Raw genomic sequence first — 24,131 nt, forward strand, 5'->3', positions numbered from 1 at the left:
TGTCATGCATCATTGTGTTAGCATGACTGTCCACTGTATTGATGTATGAACAATGAATGATGAAATGACAGTTAAGGATATGCATATAGTATTTTAGAAGGATTTCTCTCATGCATCAGGCAAATGTAAATAATTGGGAACCCACTGGTCCAGGGATGGTGGTTATGACAAATTTTAAAATGAACTGTACATTATAATAATATTTGAGTAAATACAAGTTGCATTACAGTACAGTATTGTGGAGTTTAGCTATGTACAAGTACTCCAAGTTTACCACATCTGGATATACAGTACATTAGACTGCCAGATACCCCAACTTCTCGTATAAGATCCTGGTGTGTATTTCTAGCCTTTTTTATTTTTTTGGAGAAAAGGTAATTTGCCAAATACAGTAGCTTTTGCAAAAGCTGATGGAAGAGTAGGTAAAGTGACATGCATCATAAAATGGCAGTATTAGCCAAAGTTATACAGTTTGAATTTCTTTGCTTCTACCACCCAGGAAAGGGTATTAATTTTCTTTTGCTCTGTCACCTTTACTTATTTTGCATTTGCTTTGCATATGACCTGCTCAAATGTTGGGTGTTCTTAAGTGTGGGCCTAATTATTGAAGATGCCAGGTATTGTTAATGTATTTAGTGAAAGCAAATTTTAAATTGGCCCAATTTTGGTGTCTTGCTTTTAATTTGCCATGCTTTGGTGGGCTGATTGCCACTGATAACTGGCAGTGCAATATTAAAATCTGTTTGAACTTGTTTGGACCCGGATCAGTTGTTAGTGTTGTCATGAGTTATAGCTTAGGGAGAAGAGGCATGAAATTTGGTATTACATTTATTGTAGTTGTGGCTTTCTGCCATCATTAGAGGAGCCATATTAATTGTGGCCTGGTAAATATAACAATATTAATGATGATAATTGAAATCAACACACAATCACATGTACAATACTGTAATAGGTTTCTTTCTCACATCAGGACCAAATCTAGGGTTGAGTGAAAGCCAAGGGCAGTACTGATTGAGCTCCAAAGGTCATATATGGTATAATCTCTTTGCCTTTGTGTGGTACTTTTCCTGTAGTTGCCTCTTGATAAAGACTGCTTTTGTTGTTCATCTCTGTCCAGAAGCAAAACTGACAATTATCCTTGCTTTTCTTCCAGCATGCTAAACCAGCCTTATTTCTTTGTTCTTCTTATACCATTACTCTAGGGATCTTTCCACACTTTTCTAGTCCTATCTCTTCATCTAGGTATTATTAAGCTGCTTGTTATTCTAGATGATCCTGGAGCTCATCTTCCAGATGGCTTTTTTTAACTGAAGTTCTCTGTTGGTCCCTCCATTGCACCAACCTCCTCCAGTTCGTGTGTACTGTATTTTCTTCATTCATATTTTCAAAATACTGCCTCATATCATTCTGGTATATGTTTTTCAACTTCAATTTTTCTATATTCATCTTTTGTGCACTTGGCCCCATTAACATCTTTCCCATGTTTATTCAACCATTTTATTTTAGTATCTTAAATATTTTCTGTTTTCCCTCTGGTGTGTTAAGGTTTGATTCTATTCCTCCCAGCTCTTCTTTGCCCTCTATATATCTTATTTTCTGCCCTGCTTCTATTCATTTAATTGTCATTACTTTCTCATTTTGTTCATTGTAATATTGGAGTGATGCAATTTATTTCCAAAAATTCCTAAATCATGTCACCTAGCAGGTGCCACATGTAGTGTGCCTTTTGTGGCTCACTCTAGATAGTGCTAAACTTTCTTTGCACTGTCCTTTCCACCCTAGCTGCATTACTTTTGGACTTTATTTTTCGTTTATTCTCTTTGGTCTTCTTCTTTGATAATTGAAATGGACAAAATGGCATTTTGATAAAAAGCACAATGACCATTTGATGAAAAGTACTATTTCTGGGGCTTTTATAAATGTACCATCATGGTAGCTTACTGGTGTCACTTGATTGTATAGTTTGATGAGCTGCTCAAAGCTTGATTGATTTCATAGGCACCACGATCTTACCGACTCTGTGAGCTAAGGAGCAGTCTTTTTTAGGGGGAAGAGACAGTCTTACCTGCTGAGTACAGTTTAGGTGGAATGTGGTTTTTACCGCTGATAGAATGTATAGAAGTTCAGTCTCTGGGATGTGTTACAGTGCTGTGGTGTGTCCCTTGTTACATTTGATCATCAGCAACCCATAGACTCGAGTACATTCTCAGAAATAGGGTTTCATGCCTTTTCCAGACCCTAGCTTTAACAAATGAATAAGCTTCTAGCATGCATACTCCCAGACATTAGGGGTTAAATGTAACCTAACCTGAAGCATATGATTTTGATAGAATTTTGAAGTATCATTGAGTGTGTGGTTTTTTTTTTTTTGAAGGGGGGGGGAATCTGTTATCCAATTTTTATGATATGTGTCATGGTGTGCACCTCAGATTTGTTTCATATCAGAAAAGTTTTCTTATTTCACTGATACATTGCATATTTTCCAGGGGTGGATGAATGAGCTTCAGGGAGAATACTCTCCTGATAATTACCATGTCTCTCTTACATATTCGGTAATGGTACGGTTACAGGGGTCCAGATTGCAGATTGACAATCTTAGAGGTCAGTAGATAACAATTTTGATGAGGTGAATAAAGTGTTGGCGTGAAAACTTATGATTACTTTCTTATGGAATTGAGATTCCAGTTTTTTCAGATTTGGAAGACAATTAATCAGTATTGCATTTTAATATTGGGTAAAAACTTTGCTATAAGAGTGGATGTAAATTTGCAGAACCTCCACCCTCGTCATTTATTGTCCCTGCTTTGGGAGAACTATGAAGCAAGGTACTTAGGGTGCTTGATTGAGGCCCATGGACACTCCTCGATGGGATAGCAACGACGCCATGGTCAACAAAAGGTCCTAGTTTCCTTTCATGTACTCTGTTGCAGTGCATGTACAGGAGTAGAAAGAAGAACATTCAGTACAGTGACCAACAGACACATCCCAAGCAAGATGGATGTAATTACAACAATTCATTCACTGAAGTCAGGAGATAAGGACAGTTGATCTTGGCACCTTGACTTCTGGAAATTAGTTCAACCTCTGAAGAACATTGATCTTAGTCCTTCTTGTCTCGACTTATTGAAGTTGGCTCTGTTCTGTTTTGTCTTCTTGCACCCTTGAATAAAGCAAGACACCTTTGGTATCCCTTTACATCTGGAAGCTTACGCCTTTCACCGTTCTACACATTTCAAAGTGATCAGTGGACCTGTGGCTCCAATGACAGTATGATGTCTATGTTGCCTCCATAAAAACTAGACTTTCAGCCCAGTGCCAACGACTTGTTCGTAAGCTTTTAGTTGGCTGAGAAACGGTGTCCAAATTGTCATTTCTCTGACTAGTGAGAGGATCAAATGAGCATGGCCTGCAACTTCCTGGTAGACATCAGTACGTTTTGGGCCAGAACTTTCGAGGCCAGGGGTATTGGTCTGTCCATTGCATTCAGGAAGAACTTGTCAGTTGAGTACTAGGATGGAAATGTAATCATGCAGATCACATTCATCTCCTTTTACTACCTGGGGACATTGCTCATAGGTCCTCAACAAGTCATGTAGTTCACCCAGCTCTTGAGGGACAGGTTGCATCTTGCCTAATTTGTGCAGTTGCAAGGAAAAGGTGTGTGTCTGTGGGACTGGCCTCCTCCCTTTCTCCTCTCTTCCTTCCTCTTCCGGTGGGCAGAGGAACAGTAAACAAGCCATCATGTGCTGGGCGGGCGTGCTTGCTGGCGATCTAGATGACTTGAGTATCCTATCTATAATTGAGCTCCATTTGGATTAGTAGATGCAAATCCTTCCTCCTCTCTAGCAAGTGGGGGGAGGGACTGACTATGAGCAAACCAGTTTGTATTCTGAGCTTTACAGTCTCCAACACTGGATTTATCCAAACCTTTTCGGATCAAGGATATTACATTCCTTTAATTCAAAATGCCCAGAAGTCTGACAGTTGAACATCTCTCTTGTTCAGTAGATCAGAAGTACGGTCTCCTTCCTGTGCTCTTTTATGCCCAGGAAGAAGTACCCAGGTGAGCCGAACTACCAGTCAGTTCAGATATTTACGTAGAATCCTCCCTCCAAAGGTAAGTCTCCCATATGTAAAGACCAAGGGTTTGTGCTTGTGTAGGAACAAATGACAAATTTTTTTAAGTAATTTGCATTTTTCATAACTTACTAACTTGAGGGCTGTACATGAAGGCCCACTTCTTACCACCCTCATTCTCTTACCTGGGCCAAAAGGTAAACTGCATAGAATTGAATGCATACCGACTTGGTGGGCAATGTTTCCGCCCCTACCATCGGTAGCTATTACCATTACCACCTAGCAAAAGTTTAATGGCTAGCTTTCCAGCTAGCGGAAAGTTAATCCCAGGTTTGTATATTCACTAACTAGCAGTGTTTGCTAGCGTTGGGAGTAAAGTATCATTAATGCTTCCGATTAACATTTTTTCCCTTTGTGAATTGTCCATTATTATTTATTTTACTGAATTTCAATTGCATGAAAACAACTACCACCTAGGGGTAATTCCTTGAAAGGTATTTGACATGGGCTGAATGATCACCGTGAGGAATGCCAGGTTTCATATTCTCTTCTGTTTTGCCTGGAGTGTCTTCCGATGTATCAAGCATAAGGAACTTGGGATCAAGCATAAATAATTGTTGTGGTTGAACCCAATAAGGACAGGAGTAGCTGAAATCTGGAACTTGGTGCTGGTACTGTACCCAACAAACAATCAACAAGGAGGAGCAGATCAGTGCCTGGAGTGACTGCAAACAGCCAGAATGGGAAACAGTGACTGCTGAGGTGAAGTTCAGGAGCAAACTTGTTGACCGATGCTCATGACCATGATGTTCTAGTGCCTGTACTTAAGAGAGTGGTAGGAATAACAGATTCCCATGGTCATGAGCTTGAACCTCAGCCTAGAAGTTCCACAAACAGTAAAGATGACCAATAGAGCAGACGTACATAACTGACTGTTTTGGCTTGCAACTTGGCCTAGTTGCTTGCCTGACAAAGAAGGCCATGACCTGGAGAAACTGTACATCATTGAAGCAGAGTATGAAGACACAGCTGTTGTTTTATTAGTGGAGAAGGATGAAGAATTTTTCAGTGGGGCATTTGATTGGATCAGTCAGAATTACATTGGATAGGCAACAGAAACCTAGGAAGGTCACTGCAGCATCAGAGCTTGGATTGTGGTCAAGTGGAGGATGCCACCTTACCTTGGAGCTTCCCATGGCAGATGCCTACATCAAACACTATCATTGACATTAAAGAATGAATTTTGCATCAGTAAGTCTAATCAGCTGAGCTTTTGGTATTAACAGGTCAGATCTCTCCCTCCTAAGTAGCAATCTTGGATCATTATTAGAATGTTTTTGTCTTGAAACAAACATAATTTCATAATATTTTCTGTACAAACCTGCTAAATATAATAAGAAATCACTTTTTTTTTCCACCCCATGCATTTGATAGGCCAAACATGGAAGAGGTTCAGTTTGATGTTGGATCAATTGGCATATATGCAGAGCTATCTGTCTATTAGTAGTCTGAGACTACCAATTTTTTTTCAGGGAACTTGATTGCCTTGAGCATGTCAGAAAACAAAATATGCTAATTTCAATTAATGTGTTGATATGAGTTTTTAAAAAATTAAATTATATCCTCATTTCTTTTATTTCTTATGGAATATGGACATGCTAATTATCTTGTAAATGAAATAATCAATGAATGACAATTCCCGTACTGAAAAATCTTTCAAATTCATATACTGTATATTTTCTTTTGCTGTAAGTTACTGTAATATTGTTGCTTTGTGCCAGAGCTTTGCTAAGCTTATGGTTAATAGTAGGATAAGATTTAAGGGCTACTAAACTGTGTGATGCATTCTTTTTAAATGTTTTTAATAGCTAGGTGAAACTTGATTTATACAATTATAAAATTAATTAGTTAATGTGTTTGTATGAAGTAAGCTCACTTTAAAATTCAGATTCTGTCATTTGAAGAAATGTAGTGTCTGAGGCATGAATTTATTTTTGATGAACGTTTGTTCACTTTCAGTTTTCATGACAATAAATTATGATAATGTGAAGACTTTAGTTCTTTAAGTAGAAGACTTCAGTTTTCCCTGCAAGTACTTTAAAAATTTTCGTATTTTCAGGAAAGGTTCCAAAACATGCAAGGTTAAAAGAAGAGATAAAGAATATAGCCTTCACTCATCACAGAGAATATGACATAGCTGGCTGTGAAGTCATGCTTTTACCAAGGAACTTGCCTCGAAGATGGTTAGTACAGTAATAACGTTTTGCTTTCTTCTAGATAGAGTACCCCCTCAAATTGGGACCACCTTGATGTGGTGAAGGGGCTCTGGAAGCTAGGAAATTTTTTTTTTTTTCTAGTTTTGATCCCAAGTGTCCCATATATATAATGATATATTTTAGGAGTAATTTTGTGGATTTTTCCACTTTTCTCAAAATTTACCAAACCTAATGAATGAGAAAACATATAGCATGGAGTGTTCAGTCTGAAGCTAATTAGTGGGAACTGTGGTAGAACCATCATCTACCTGATAATGTTCGGACCTGCTTTTTTTCTGGCTGAACTATTCTGTGGAGCTGGACCACGGATTTCAGGGGGGCCTGGTTCTAGGAATAGGACTCTTGGCTTTCTGTCCGGTTATCCCATAATGTGATTAGGATGGAGATGACTGTATTATTACAATACACTCAGTCCTAGCAAGCGGGTTTTGCTTACACTTTGGCCATACTAATCATGATATTCCATCCCCTTTTCAGGGTAGGGTAGGGACGCAGACATTTGGGAGTCAGTTCCCATTCGTGCCATTAGTGGAAGATTGAGCTTCATAAAAAGCCAATGATATCTTTTCAAGATTTTTTTTCCCTTTTTTATGGAAAGTAGAATTAAAGGTTTCAGTACCCCTGGACCTCATAATGGTAAAATTTTGGCACAGTTGATGACTATTGGAACGTCATTCCCGAATCTTCTGAGTACAGACATAAATGCTACAAAGGAACACCCTGTTCCAAGTAAAATATCAACTCCTAGAGACTCAGAGTGTTTAGAAAATCAAAAAGAAACAAACAAAAACAAATTGGTAAACTCCAGTATCATAACACTGGAACTATACATAATGGACAATAATTCTAAATTAGATACAAGTAATCCTCTTAAAACCCCATCAACACAAGACAACTCATCACCGACGAATGTAAAAAAAATCCAAAAGAAATAACTATCGACTCAATCCAACACTAGTTCATTTTGAACATATTTCTGGAATAGACAATTGGTCCAGATTTTTAGTATTAAAAGCAGAAGAACAAATCTCGCCAGCCATATTAGAGAACAAGTTAAATATACACCCCACACAAGATATGGAATGTAGACATATAAAAAACAGTGACTGGCTAATACAAACAACAACCAAAGCCCAATAAACAACCTTTCTACAAATAACCAACATAAATGAAATAAAAGTAACAGTAACCAGCCATGAAAAACTAAACTATACACAAGGAACAGTGATGCTCCCAGATGATGAAAAAGAGCTACTGTCAAAACAAATCTTAATAGTCTCCCTTAAATTAAGATACAACAACATACTTGACTTGGAATTATATACTGTCCCAAGTAGAAGGATGCAAATAAACATTTTGAAATAGTCAAAATAAAATTTACAAAACGGGGAACTACCACGAAAAACAAAAATTCTAGGACTAAATAGAGAAGTTCGCCCTTTTGTCCCTAAACCTCTCCAGTGTTCTAGTGTCTAAAATGTGGCCACTCAACAAAAAGATGTAGAAATAACATTATATGTGCTATATGTTCCAAAGATTATACAACAGATTGGAAATGCAAAACTTTTAAATGTGTCAATTGCAAATTAAATCATCATGCAAAATCCAAAGACTGTATATTTTATCAATGTTATACAGAATTACAAATGTTAATGGACAGAACCAGTATGCCCGTTAACGAAGCCAAACTCTAACTTAAGGTGAGAGGAATCAATGATCCAGTAAAACGCTATTCATATTCAAATGCTTTAACAACTCATAATAAACATAAAGAATCTCAACACAGAATAGCTGAGACACACCTCTCCCCCTCTTCTACTACCCATAAAAGCCCTAGTGTACAGTTGCAGCAGACCTCTTACATCACAACAGGCCTCCCCAATAATAATCCCAGTTAATCATTCAGAAACGAATTCCTATGATATGGAAAAATTAACAGAGGTTAATAATCCAGATCTGAATACTCATAATGCACCAGCATCATCCACAGAAAGCTTAATTGACAAATATAACCATAATAGAAAAAGGAAAGTAATTGACAGAACTTCCCTAAGGGTAAAAAACCTAACATTCTGTTCACAGATCAATCTAACAAAACACCAGTCTCGCCCACCATTAATCTGGAACAGATTACATTAACTACATCACAAGTGGAAATCCATAGTATTCCACAATCCAAGACAAATATAAATAATGATTCCCCAAATAAGGATAAATCATCTGACTCTTCTGTACTCTCATCACCAAAATCAATGAAGAAATCTTCAATTAAACATCCCACAGAAAAATCAGAAACCCCTAAAATTCATCAAATCACAACCACATCAAATCAACTCTCAACAAGACCAAAGAATTGTAATAATAATAAATCCAAAAATTGAAATTGAAATCATATACCAGCACATTGGAGATCTTAGATACCGACACCAGAAATTCCCAACAAAAATATTTCAACATCCAATAATGAAAACATAATTGGGACCCAGAGATCAGAACACTTGGAACATGATTTATCTTGCGGATGTCAGGAGTGTTTCATCATAAAGTACAATCATTTACCTAACAAAAATGAAAATGTAACCCGAAATTTCACAAATAACTTTACTAGGTTCAGAAAATGCCCTTTAATATTCCATCAAGATGGCGAACTATGCTCGGAATCCGTAAAACAAAAAAAAACATGATCAAAACTCAAATAGATTTGCTAATATGGAAATATGAAGAAGAACCAATCAATGCATCAAATATTCAATCAATCAAAAAGAAACCAAGCTACAAAGAAACCACAGAGTAACACGAACTCCCTTAAAATGTTACGGGATATAGCTAAATCAGCAATTAACTTACAAGAATTCCACCAAACAGTGACCAATAAAATAATTCACTGGAACATGAATGGATTTTCTAGTCGGGTTCGGCTAGGTGAAATCCAGAGAATACTAAAGGAACATAAACCTAGGCTATTTGCATATGTGTGCATCATATTGGCACAACCCCAAATAACTTTAAAAGCTATAAATTACCTTGCCACTCACCAGTAGTGGATGGCAAGCTAGGAACAGCTATATATGTTCATAACGATTCAACTTACGAACCCTTAAATATTACATCATTGTCATATCAAATAACTGCAGTCAAATTGCATATGCCAGACAATCATATCTCTATTGTAAATCTTATATAATCAGCCAAATTTTAACTCAAACTTTAGTGATTCACCACAATACTAAATAATGTAAATGGCCCCCTACTGATGATAGGCAACTTTATTGCCCATAAAACTTTAGTGATTTACCACAAATACTAAATAATGTAAATGGCCCCCTACTGATGATAGGCAACTTTATTGCCCATAATCCATTATGGGACAGCACACATGCTGGTAACTTGGCCAGCACAAACATTGAAAATTGCGTAAATGATCAGAATTTACATTGAATGAAAGTGATACACCAATGTACTTCTCAAAAACTCGTCTAACTTTCTCCTCAATAGATATTTCATTATGCTCATTGGAATTAATCGAAAAATTGGAATGGAATGTCCTAGAAGATTCATACACAAGTGATCACTTTCCAATTGTTGTGGATTATTTGAACAACAAAAAACAATCATTTCCCATGAAATATAACTTAATGAAAGCTGATTGGGATAAATATAATTTACAGACTAGAAATATCCCTCCCTTTCCACTAAATCAAAACAATGATGTCACAAATGATTTCTTTTCCAGTTTTTAATCAATGCTGCAGATAAATGCATCCCCAAAACTTCTTCAACTCCTAATATATCCACCTTTCCATGGTGGTCTAACAATTTATCTCTCTTAAATCAAACCAAACGCACTCTGGCATGTAATTTGAATAGACTAAAGTCTTGATTAAAAACCCTTAATAAATTGGGCCATTTTAATATAAACAAACTAAACAAGATAATAGTTATAACTATTTCTCACATTAAAAACCACTTTATTAAAAGGCTTCAATGATTTATTTTTCTGATAAATCTAATGCAAAATTTTTGAAAACAATAATATTAAAAAAAGCTCAATAATTAATTCTGGAAAAATTATTATTTCAGTTGTCAAATACTTCAATTAAGGAAATATGGCACAAAATTTCCTGTAAAATCAATGGTAAACATATAAGACCACCTAGAAGCCCAATACAATATAATGCAAACTAAATCATAACCTACAAGATATTTCAAAATATTAGCCAAACATATACAGGAGTACTTAGTCTTTGAAATCTTGTCTTGGATGGGGTTCCGTTGATATGTATGATTATGAAAATGCATGAAATTCAGCGCATTTTCGAGAATATATGAGTCATTAAATTTCAAACTGCTTGGTTATAAAGTGTTTCACCTATAAAATACTTATACTGTTTGGTATGTATTCTGGTAAATAGTTCTTTTATCAGCGCATGACTAAGCTTTCAAATCAAAAAAGTTTTTGCTTCCTCCTGTTTTGAAGTGCTTTTTCTTTATATAAAAGAATTAGAGGATTTGATCATTGTCTTATATATTTCAACATTAACGCTTGAAAAGACTAGAACAAGCCCCATAAAACAATTTCAGTATAGCAAGTTAAGGTTGCTCTAGTAGTCACATTAATGTGGGGACTACAGACAACAAAAAATCATGTAACAGGCATTACCTGTACTCATTCTAATTTAGATGAACACTTTTTATGAAGAATTAGAACACAAAAATGAATCATACACTTAATTTTAGAAACAAATGTTAAAACCTTTGATTAATGAAGAAACATTATTGACAACATATTAATTTAATTTTGCCCTAAAATCATTTCTAATCATCAGGTAGGGTCATGATAAGAAGTCTTTTGAAATGATCCAAAAATTTAGCTAGCTAGTTAAAAATTATTATTAAAATTACATAATAACACATGGCTAATGCATGAGTTCCAACTAAGTGGAGACATGCAATAATCATACCCATCAGTAAACCAGGAAAACAGACCTTTTCAACCCCCTAATTATAGGCCAATATCTCTAACAAACATGCTTGTGCAAACTGTTGCAGAAAATGGGTAGTTTGGGATTAACAGGTGTTATAACAAAAACTCAATTTTATCACCTACCCAATTAAGATATGATCAATAGCTGGTAGATCTACATTAGACCCATTAACTCAATTAGAAGATCATATTAAAAAAGGATTTGAAAAGAAAAAGCTGACAGTGGCTATTTTCTTTGATATAGAAAAAGCATGTGGTACCACATGGAGATACAATGTTATGCACAAACTCTATAAATCCGATATTTGAGGTCATCTTCCAATATTTATCAACAATTTTTTAACAAATCGTACATTTCAAGTACACATTGAAAATACATATTCAAATACCTACATATAAGAGGAGGGTATCCCTCAAGGCAGTGTTTTGAGCTGCATTTTATTTGGCCTGGCAATAGATAATATTACTGTGAACCTGCCTGAGGGTGTACAAAATAGTTTGTATGTGGATGGTTTTTTAATATATTATTTAAGTTATTCTCTGAGACATGCTCAAAGAATACTTAATATAGCAACAAATAATATGACCACTTGGACTAACTCTGTAGGTTTCAAGTTGTCGGTAAATAAAACAAATGGAATTATCTTCTACAAAGACAAAAGATGGTTGAAATAACAAACCATTAAGTTATATCTTTATAATGAAGAGATAAAGATGTGCAATAGTGTCAAATACTTGGATATAATTTTTGATCAACATTTAAATGGGAAAGATCATATCAATATATCAAAGCCAAAGGATCTAAAACCCTTAATTATTAAAGAAAATCTCTTGTCACCAAATGGGGTGCTTTCGAGATACAATGTTAATGTTGTACAATGCAACAGTACTATCAATTATAAATTATAGCTGTCCAATTTATTCAACTGCCTCAGAAGCAACTCTCAAATCTCTAGATGCTTTAAAGTCATGAATGGAGTATATATATGTACAGGAGACTTCCAGTAATCTCTAACTGTCTCTATCCTAGCAGAAGCAGGCCAGCTGCCTCTAAAATATTACAGAGATCTAATTACTGTACTTTAAGAAGAGGCTTATCCCTTCAAGCAGGCACACCTCCTGTATCAAATAAATTTCTCAATAATCAAAAGACAAATAATAACCCAAATCAAAACTCATTTACTAAAAGAACTAATCATCTATTGAATTTACATAACATGATACCCAAATTTACCCAAGAAATAAGTCAGATCACACCATGGACACTAAAAAGGGCAAAAATATGCACATATTTATCATATCTTTAAAAAAAATATATGTTCAGCACAGAAATGTACTATCAACATGCCATGGAACACATAAGACGGAAGGGTAATCCCTTCATAATCTATACAGATGGATCCAAAATTGAAGCTGGAGTGGGCTTATCAGCTTATTCAAGTGATGAAACTATCCAAATGGGCCGTCCCCTAATATCATCAGTATTTACAGCTGAATTAACAGCCATACAATTGACTCTCCACATTATATCGAAAAAAGGAATTCCTTCAACACTCATATTGAGCAACTCAAGAAGTGCAATTGAAGCAACAGGATTCATTTGAATCAAATAATCACCTTGTCCAAAATATCCAACGGGAAATTCTTCACTTAATTACAAACAGCCTTCAAGTTCATATTTGTTGGATCCCAGCCCATGTAGGCATTGAGGGTAATGAGAAAGCAGATAAAGCTGCTAAATTGGCTTGTACAATCCCCCCAACTACTACGAATGCTCCCATATCAGACTGGCTAGTACCAGTTAAACCTTTAATTTATAGGGATTGGCAAAATTGATTGGTCAAATACACCCCCTCAAAACACACTAAGACAAATTAAGAACAAAGTTAAAAAGTGGCATTCTTCTACCCAAAAACAAAGAATTAATGAAGTAATTTTAACAAGACTCAGAATAGGACATGCCAGACTCTCACTTGGTCATCTGATGTCAACTCCTCACACAAATCCAATAACTTGTGAAAGATGTAACATCCCAATAACAATCAAACATCTTGATTGACTGTCCCAGATGGCAACATGAAAGAAATACTTATTTACAAAATAACTTAATAAAAGATATTCTAGCTGAAGGTAATAACTTTTCAATTAATAATATCATTCTCTTCTTAAAAAAATTAAATTAATAAGTAAAGTATAATTCCCCCCCCCTCCTTTTTTCTCTCCTTTCCCCCCTTTTTTCTCTCCTTTCCCCCCTTTTTTTCTTGATTTTCTATTTTATTTAAATTTTTTTTCTTTTTTATTATAATTATTTATTTATTTTTATGTATTCTTTCCCCCATTTTTTTTGACCAGCCCGAGAGGAACCCTAAAAGGGTTCAGAGGTCTATGTTAAACAAATCATTTATAACTAGCTAACTGGATAGAGTAAGGTGCTTGGTATAAAATTAGATTAAATTTGAATTATATTTAAAAAAAGTTATATTCAAGTGACTGTAATTGTTGTGGCCTGGATTAACTGATATTAGTAATATATTTATTGAAACTTCCTATGGTTGTAATCTACATAAATTACTCTTAATTTTCTTTAATTGGCAGTCATGAATAAATTTTAATAATTACAAGTTTTGATGATTAAATTAGATAATTATATTAAACTATGAATGCTACGTTAAAATGGTAACTTCAATCACAACAAATTAGTTTGGAACCAGAATTCACCAAATGACGGCTATGAGAATGAATTACTATTTTGCACACACACACACACACACACACACACATATATTTATGGACAAGTGAAAACCAGTATTCACTAATTATTTCTGCTGGTTATGGCATAAGAAATAAATTAGCTTAGTGTTCTGGTTAAATGACCTAATAATGGTTATGGTATGTGTGTGTCTCTTGCATAAGTAGTAGTGTGTACTATTTCATTATGTAATTAGTGAGAGTCTCTCTCTCTCTCTCTCTCTCTCTCTCTCTCTCTCTCTCTCTCTCTCTCTCTCTCTCTCTCTCTCTCTTAAAATCTATACTCTCTCTCTCTCTCTTAATATATATATACAGTATACATGTGTATAGAGAAAAAGTGACACATTTGTACATAAAATATGTACAAACATTTTGTGAAAGTATAAATGTAAAATCTTCACACTTCATGTAATCATAAGTCATCATTTCAAGTTTTGACAAGGTAGGTTATTTTGTATGGTAAAGCCCTTAAGATGTAGAGTTTAAAGTGCATGTGTAAGTTTGTAACTCATGCTTGGAAGTAGAACCATTAAATTTCCATATGATTTTTCACTGTACATGTTGATTTTAGGTTATGGAGTCGCAAATATCCCATCTGCATCCGTCTGCACAATGAATCAGGAGGACGTACACCATCTCCCGTGTCCATTGCATCTACACCAACTGAATCAGCACAAGGCAGCCCAACACATTTTTCAGTTGCAGGTAATTATTTGTCTCTTTGGATCTAATCTATAAGTAGTCTGATAACATTTTATAGTTAGTACAATTGTAAGTAGCTAATTAGTTTATCTGTTCTCTAAGATGATTCCTTTGAGACTGATTACATGAATATTAAACTGAAAACTTCTAATTTGTGGACTTTTGAGGATATGAGCTCATAAGATACTGTATGGTTTAATAGCCTTTTGTACCTTACATAATATTTACTTGCCAAATGGAAATCTCTTATTTTATGGTAAGGGTTTCTAAAACAACTTATATTGCCATTGCCGGGGAATGTACTGTAATGCCATATTTCTTTTTATAGGTTTTCCATTGAGAAAAATCAGGCTGTAATGAAGTATATTTTTTCTGCTAAAGGGAATTTTTCTTAAATAGTTTTATGCATACAGACTTAATTCTTTTTCAGGTTTAGGGCGACAAGGAAGCTCAGAAAGTGGGGAGGGCAACTGGAGTTTAGATAATAACAAATCCTCTGGAGATGATGATCTGCTCACATCATCTCTTGATATGGCTTCATTTGAGGAAGTCACCCAAGATATGTGTCAAGAAAAATCTCTCTATCTGTTTGCTCGGTCAGACAGAGAGAAAGATGACTGGTATGTTTTGAGATTTAACAATTAGTAAAATTACTTGTATCTGTTGTTAATACTTTTGAATTTGGAATACAGCATATTATCAGTTGTATACAATGCAATAATGAGTTCTGTGCCCCTGACTTAGCTGGATCTGTGTGTTTTGTATTGCTAAGGTTACCTTGGAAATTGGTAGATAATATGTACTGTACATTTTCGTGTATAAGACAACCTTTAGGTAAGACGAGGTAAAAAATTATGACAAATTTGCAGGAATTTATGTCTGTAGTATAAGGCAGCTGCTAAATTACAAAACCATCTGTGTATATGTTAGCATTTGCAACAACAGGTATCTTATGAAATATTGGTTATGTAAAGATGATGTTATTATAAATGCTGTTTTCCTTGCTGTATCCTTAGAAATTCAAAATACTGTATATACTCTCGTATCATGCGACTTTTGAAGACCTGAATTTGAAGCTAATTTTTAGGGGGTCGTATCATACACGAAATATAAAGTTAACGTATGTAATATTCACATATTAGTTATGCTTTACATCACTGTATCCAGTAATATTGTATGTATTCGCATATTACTAATTATATTATAAAAATACAAACATAGCTATCATGCTAGTTTTTTGTGAACGTGGACAACGATACCTTTCAGGAATTTGTGTTTCGGCATCAGTTCAATTTCCGTTTAAAGATAGCCATGGGGGAAGGTTTTGTCCCATTTGCCATACATGTTAAAACAACAGTAAAATGTGTTCTTTCATGTCCAGTAGTTTAGGAGTTTCATCCATGTTGCTGATGCACAATAATTTATAGTCAGTGCTTGAACATTGTTTGTTTTCTCAGCTTCAGCTACAACTTGCAGCTTAAATTTAGCAGTATATTTCCTTGCGATCTTTTCTCCAAAGCAAATAAGGGTATAATGTAAAATATATATCAGTCGTATTCTACTTGAAGTCATTTGTAACATAACTACAGTAATTGTTTACCATCATACGATGGTTGAAATGCAAGCAAAACAGCTGTTGTCCGATCCGGTTGTTCATAGCCATGTCCTAGACTGTGTTCATAGCAAAGCAGTTGTTTCTCGTTTGGTTGTTTATGGCTGTACACGTTTGCTCAACGAGTATAACGTAACTAACGATACTTTTATCATTCGCTTTTACTTTTTTAACTTATTTAACTAGAAGATGGGATAAAAAGGTGGAGTAAAAGAAGTTAGGCCATAGTAATCTGGTCTCTCAAAAAACTTGCATGATAGACGAGATACATGATAAAATCACCCTTTATGGGTGAAAATTTTGGGGTCTCACGATGCGTGAGATCATGCGTTGACGAGCATGTACTGTAAACGAAATGACAAAGTCGATTCTATAGCATGTTTTTCCTACACACGTTGCCTAAAAGGGAAACCATTTTGTTGTTTAAGTTTCATCGCCAATCATAAGCAACCCCTAACAACAGTACGATAAAGTATGATAATTATCGTTCGTGTGACTGAATTGTTCTAAACAGTTACAAACAGCCTGAATTTTTAATGAAAAATGAATATTGTGTTATCCTAAATGTTATTACTACTGTAATTACACTACGTTACCGAAAGATAAAGGTTGCTCTGAGTGCAACCATAACTCAATATTTACATTTTGTCAGCTGGCTGGCCTCGCATAGATAAAAGTTGATTTCATTGATATGGAATTGTTCCTTGATTAGGCTATTTATTATTAAGATATGCCAATAATATATAAGGTAAAAGTGGTTTTATTGCCTTTGTTATCACTTTATTTCATAATGTGAATCTTTTCATGTATGTCGGTGGTTATCGCACCAAGGCTGAGGCTAGCCTACCGATAAACATCACTTAGAATTCAAGGGTTGATTTTTAGAGTGGTAGTATAAGATGACCCCCAATTTTTAGGGGTGAATTTTATGATTTAAAGGTAGTCTTATATGCAGAAATATATGATATTATTGGATGTGTAACATATAATCAGAAATAATCACAGTAGGCTTTTAATTATGAAGTGTTTTAAGTTTCTTTTAATTATGCATTATATTTATAACAGTCCATAAGGAGGACTTGCAAGACCTCCAGAGCAAAAGGTGCTAGCAGTTCCGAATGGAAGGTTTCATAAAGATATGACTAAATGCTAAATACATTTATATGAGGATAGGAAAATAAGTGTATCATTTTCTTCATATTATTTTATTCACCAAAAAAGATACATATATAAACTTTTATTTATTGAAAGTAAATGAAAATCCTAGCTAATCTCTCCAAAAATGGTTAAATGTCAATTAAATATTTTGAAATAATTTTTTTCCATCTCTAATTTTTATATACAGCAACTCAGCAGGCTTATGTACTTACCAGTTACCATATTATGAATATTTTGCCTATGCTACCGTTTTAGACATGATACATTTTTAGATATATCTCTTGCGGTTGGAACTATGTGGAAGTATGGTTAGCTATAAGATCTAGAAAATATTCAAGTGCAGGCTATAATATAAGAGTCTTTGTTACTTATCAGAAAGGCCAAACCCTAAGGTGTCTATTAACTTAAGGTGCTACTTGTAAGTAAAAGGAGTTGGAAGGTGATGTTGTATCTTCTTTAAGCATCCGTACATTTTTATAACGCCAGGTTCCGAAGACTTGTTGCAGCATCGGAAATATCTGTCAAGCCACCGGCCAAGACACAGACTACACCTGTACACAAACCAGCACCTTTTGATGATGGAGATATGATTCTCCTTGAAGGAATAGGTGAACCATCCATTGACAGTGTGAAGGACCCTCTACAACAAGTATGTATTTGTGAATCGTGTATTTGGTATTTATTGTGATACTTTGTAATCATATAGTTGGAGCAAATTTATAATGCTTTGTCTTCCACTGATGGACAGTATTTAGAAATGTGACACATTTGACTTGTTAAACTAATTTATAAAAATAATACTATTCTCAAATACACTTCTTTATGACTCTTGATTTTGTCAAGATTTCTGTGTTTATTTTCAGGACTTGTATAGTACTACCCCACCTGATTTGAGTTTTGAACGATATATGGCACGTCTACTTTATCAGCCTGGAGGCATGCCATCAGATGGAACACCAGGTCCAGCTAATGTCTCATGGATCAATGCAATGGCGGGAAGGTTGTTTTATGATTTTCTTCGGAATCCATATTGGGCAAATAAGGTAAGCCAGATTTTACAACAGTGAGTTATTTTTTAAATAAGGAAGTGCTGGATTCAGATGTGGCGGTCCATGGTTGTTGGCGGTGGTTCTGTTCTGAGGGTGTGATAACCAAAAATTGGCAATTTTCGGGGCTTACTGGCGCTGAGAAGCGCCAATTTTTGGTTATCGGCTCCTCTGTTAGGTATGTATCGGCACCAGTACCCAATTATCGGCGCTGATAAGCAGAAATCAGCGATTTTTGGCGCCGAAAATTGCAGATTTCCGTCGCTAGACAAGCCCCGTAAAACCGGATCGCTGTTAATTGAGCCCGCCGTTAACTGAGCCCGCCGTTAACCGGGGACTGCCTCTATTTGAAAATTTATCACTTTTGATTCTACTCTTGTTATTGCTTCTGAAACCTCTGTAGTTTTGTTTGATTATGGAATATTGGTTTTCTCCCTAAATTATCCCTTTATGTTTTCATATATTCTTGTTTTGGTAGAAATTATATCTTCCATACGAAAGTTGAGTTGTATACTGTAAACATTTAAATTTGGTTAATACAGTTTATTTAAATTTGTATGTATTTGCAGGTGCAAGAACGTGTTCAGAGGAAGCTGAGTAAACTTCATATTCCTTACTTTGTTGGGGAAGTGGTTGTATGTGGAGTTAACTTGGGATCATCGATACCACAACTTAATGCTGTTGGGACTCCACAGTTGGATCCCAGAGGTCTTTGGGTTGACCTTAATGTAGAATACAATGGTAATTTCACAATGAGCTTAGAAACAAAACTAGATCTGATGAAACTGAAACGTACAGCAGGTATGGGAGGGAACACACCAAACACTTCATCTCCTCCTAGTCCAGCAGAACCTGCACCACATTCGGTGCCAAGAGTATATACTCGTTCTCCGTCTTCCGACCGTCTGCTTCGAAATCTTCACTTTGAAACTGACACTGATGATAGCGTAGAGTCCTCAAGTGAGGAAGAGTGTGATGAAGAAGGTATAGCAGCTGAGGCTGGACTTCCTGTTGGAGGTAGTGGTCCAACCTCTCGTCGTCTTTTAAGGTTGGTGGATTCTGTAGCAGCATCGCGTTATTTTCAACAAGCTGCAGAATCACGTTTGCTCCAGAGAGCACTTCAGGGGGTAAGTAATACTCGAATAGAATTGAGTGTTGAAGTTCGGCGACTTGCAGGTACTTTAGCCCTTAATGTCCCTCCACCTCCTGCTGATCGTTTATGGTATGGTTTCCGAGGAGTCCCAGAGCTAGTTATGGTTGCTAGACCCAGGTTAGGGGATCGCACGCTCAACCTTCCTATTCTCGTCGAGTTTATTCAAAAGCAGCTAAGGCTTATATTTGAAAAAGTGTTTGTATTACCAAATATGGATGATATTGTTATTCCTATAATGTCTCCACTTTTGCCGGGCCAGCATCACCAACCTCGCCCTCCATGGGAATCATCATATAAGCCAGTTATTCCTCCTTCTGAATCTCCTGTACCTATAACTATAACTTCATGTCCTTCTTCCACGCTTAGTACTCCCTCAGTCAAATTCACTCCTTCTCCAAATTAACTTGGTCAGGTATTCTTGATACATCTTTGTGGAGTTAAGACATGTACATTATTTGACATTCCATGTTACGAAATGTTTAGTCCATTTTTTATCATGTAGGAGATTTGTTCGAATGAGAAGTTTGTTTAAGTAGATGAAACGTAATGTAATCCTTCAGCAAATGTATTTAAAAGGATGAACTAATGATGAGCAGACTCACAATATATTTCAGTGGGGTTCAGTGACAGACCTTAAAGCTCATTGGGATATTTTATTAATGTCACACAGTTATGGAATTTTTTGTATCTTTTTAAGAATTATTGTTTATGAAATTATACATGGATTGTCATGACTTAGAAGGAACATCTGACTGGAAGAGTACTTGAATAATGGTACATGCTAAGAATAAATGACAGACAAAATATGTCTTGAGCCTCATACCAAATATAGGGGTTTTCCATGTCATATAATTGATGACTGGAGGTGGACATAGCTGCAGATCTGTATTCTGTTATTTCTCTCTTTTTTTATGTAGACGGTATTTTCTTTATTGTTGGCTCTAGAGTGAAATGATGTATTGTACAAATCCTTAAGTTTCCCCTGCCTCACCATGAGTGTAAAAATGTTGTTTCTAGAATAAACTACAGTACAGTAGTTAATTTTGCCAGCAGGTTGTTAAGAAACTATATTTGGCAAAATATTTAGAAGATTGATTGGCTGAACTGTAAAGTGCTTGAATTGACATTTGAATATAATTATTAAAGCAACTAATCCCTTCATATTACAGAGTAAACTCGTCATTTGATTTTTCATCCTTTACACAGGATTCAAACCAGTGACCTTTGGGTTAAATGCATAATACTTTTAATTGATTGAGCTGTGAGTAGACAATGGTATTAAATTTCATATGAAACCCATGACATATCCTACGAATTTGTTTCAGGATATTGAAATGGTGTAGGTGGGGCAATTCATTGTTGGATTTATGTTGGTTTAGTGGCTTTAATCATATATTCATTATTGCTGAAGATTCAGTATTTTTAGGTAAAGTGTATGTTGACTTTTGTAATGTTATTACTATAAAGTACCTCATGATATGTGCAAAATATAGGTTGTATTTTGCCTATACAAAGAGCCAACTTAAAAAGTTAATTACTATACATTTAATATAGTTTTCTGTTCTTTATTTCTGTGGTCAGTAAAGTGCACATTCTATGTATGAAGAATATCAGTTAATATATTGTAAAGATTTATAAGTAGAGATATTAAATTTGTCCTCAGTTCCAGCTCAGAGAGAAATTAGGCCGAAAACTTCAAGATACACTGTAATGAATTAGTTGAAGATCATATCATACTTAAATGGTGCAGCTGTTGTAAGGCATTAAGACTGCCATACAGTTTGGAAGTGTCTTAAGGTTTTAATATCATTTTCAAGCCAAAAGAGGCTTACTGAAATCCAGTGTGGAATGGAATGCTTCACAATTTTTGGCTGTGTTTAGGAGAGCATAGATTGTGCCTAGTTGATTACTATGGTGGTTTCTGCGGTAGTAGTACTCGGTGTATGTAGTGTACAATGTGTTCCTTCATATATTTGTGGCAATATATAGACTGCTTTATATGTTTAGTGAATCAATTTAAATAGGTAGAATGAAAAATATTTTTGCACAAGGAAATGAAGTAAGGAATAGTTCAAGACTGATTTTTATTTTTATGTAAGTTTTGAATGGACAAATATAGAACCTAACCAGTGTATCTTTTCATATTCAAGTAGAAGCCCTTTTAGTTTATCTTTACATGCTTTTGCTTTGATGCTTTTACAGGCATTGCTGGTCCTTAACTTTATGCAAGTGAGGCTGATAGTGCGGCATATTTTGTGTTATGAATTATATACCTGGCAAGTTTTACTGATGCAATTGTGTCTAGTCCAGAGATTGAAGTTGAGTAAGACATTCTCCCAATATGGAGATCCCTATGGTTCACCTACCATAAGTTCATTTTACAGTCATTTGTTATAGTTTTGATCTTTTGTCCTCATATCTCAGTTAAACTTTATTTTGTTACTAACAGTAAGTATATAGGTATAATGCTTTGTTTCATGTATAGTGTCAGGTTGTATGAAGGTTTATGATTATTTGTGGGCTAACGATTTGCAGCAAACATTTCCTCATTAAATAATACACAGTGCTGTTATTACTATATTGCATTATTACATTTTCATTGTTTCCTTTAATTTTATTCACTTGTAAAATGAATTCACTTTTATACAGAATCATTCTCACATTATTTCTGTTGATACAGGGTTCTTGTACATAAGTTCCTCATTGGAATGCTGGTGGATTGTTTTCTTGGATAGAAGAAGTAGAGTCTAGATTAAGTGGATTCATGTCGGTAACTCGGAATATAAAACAAATGTTCTTTCATTGACTATCACAAGTTTAGATTTATAATTCTAGTATGTTTTCTAGATTGCTGTTTCCTGAAAACAGTCAGATGTGCCATTTAGAATGTGGATATAGCTTATATTTTGAAACAGTGAAAATAAATTGTACTGGAATAATTGCAAGACCATCAGGAATGGTTTTCAAGTTGGTTTTACCTTTGAATGTACTAATGAAGATCTGAAAAATCCCAAGGCTGGTGGCAGCGTACCCCACTTCAGTAACTCAGTTGCATCACCAGACACTGAACGTGTATCTCTGAAATAATAGCAGGTGTAGGCATAACATTTTTCGCATTGATGTATTTCATAATAACTCGGTAGATCAGTTGAACTACTATTTAATAGGAGAACCCAGACAGGCCCTCACATTTTCTTTAGAGATAATAATATCTTCAGGCTCATTATGAAACCCTTCTCCACCTCATGGTCAGATTCACAGATACAAGTGTCCAAATCTCAAATTCCAGGACGAAGAACATTTTGATAGCTATAGGAAACTACTGGATAGGTTAAAAAGGCACAACTTGACACTGACCAGATTTCAAGACATTTATTTCAAAAGTAAACACATTTCTAGATTCACTCAAGGCTGCCCAAAGGATACATTCTCAAATGAGGGGGTAAAATTTGCAGCAAGGCAGATTTTGAAAAAGTTAGTCTGTTATGTGATGAGGGGTGGAATTGCAGGGATGAAAAATAGGAAACAGGAAGAAATTCAGTCTTTGGCTGAAAGAATACAACTAAGGACATTAGCACCCCCTTACTTTGTGCTACGCAAGGCACAGTATAGATGGTACCCACTTGCTAGGCAGTCTGGGTATACAGTACTTAGATACATCTTTATAACCAAAAGTTGGTAAACACATCAACAAAAGCATGACTTTGTTAAACCAATACAGACATAAAGCCTAGATGAAAAAGTGGAAGTTTGATGGGGTCTTATGATACCCCAATGCACTGGAACAAACAACATGATACAGATAAAGTGTTAACCTTAAAGAGAAAACCAGAAAAAGGGTAAAAAACAGGAAGATAACAATTTAAATATAGTTACATAATAACAAATGAAACAAAGCCTTCAAAAACTTCATGCCTTTGCTGCTTCTGTTATTATGCAGTTGGGTGTTTAGTTGCTATGATAAATATATCACTGTATTATTGGTTGCCCTTTTTGTGGCTCTAATTTGAGATTTAATGCTTACATTTATGATATGTATTATGTTCAAGTGTGTTGGGGATATCGTAAGATATGAACAGACTTAAATCTATTATTTACGCTAGGATGGACAAAGGTAGATGGTAGTAGTAATTGGTACATAGGTTATTTCCATGATTTTTATGTTCACTGTAAGGGACATGACACTCATATGATAGAGGCAATTATTTTGCAAGTCTTCTTAAAGCCAAGCAGTAGGAACCAAATGGCCTGAGATGATCATCCTTGAGTTCTCAAGTGATATTCAGTGTAACCCAAGTAGTGACCATGGATCTGAGCAAGTTTTTGTATCTAATAGTAATTGCAGGAGAATCCAAAATGGACTTCATTTTAGTAG

The 24,131-nt window shown here is 35.2% G+C and overlaps 1 protein-coding gene across 2 annotated transcripts in view; it reads left to right on the forward strand.

Annotated features, from left to right (window-relative positions):
- Positions 1-23,593, forward strand: part of LOC136850701 (testis-expressed protein 2) — a 44,790-nt gene extending 21,197 nt beyond the window's left edge. For both annotated transcript variants that reach the window (XM_067124522.1, XM_067124521.1), the window contains exons 4-10: positions 2,487-2,601; positions 6,197-6,320; positions 14,657-14,790; positions 15,218-15,407; positions 18,044-18,206; positions 18,421-18,600; positions 19,173-23,593. In XM_067124522.1, coding sequence (XP_066980623.1) covers positions 2,487-2,601; positions 6,197-6,320; positions 14,657-14,790; positions 15,218-15,407; positions 18,044-18,206; positions 18,421-18,600; positions 19,173-20,159 — 1,893 coding nt within the window. In that variant the 3' untranslated portion in view covers positions 20,160-23,593. The remainder of the gene's footprint in view (positions 1-2,486; positions 2,602-6,196; positions 6,321-14,656; positions 14,791-15,217; positions 15,408-18,043; positions 18,207-18,420; positions 18,601-19,172) is intronic.
- The last annotated feature ends 538 nt before the right edge of the window (positions 23,594-24,131 follow it).

Source organism: Macrobrachium rosenbergii, chromosome 22 (genome assembly GCF_040412425.1).
Source record: "Macrobrachium rosenbergii isolate ZJJX-2024 chromosome 22, ASM4041242v1, whole genome shotgun sequence".
In the NCBI taxonomy this organism is placed as follows: Eukaryota; Metazoa; Arthropoda; class Malacostraca; order Decapoda; family Palaemonidae; genus Macrobrachium; species Macrobrachium rosenbergii.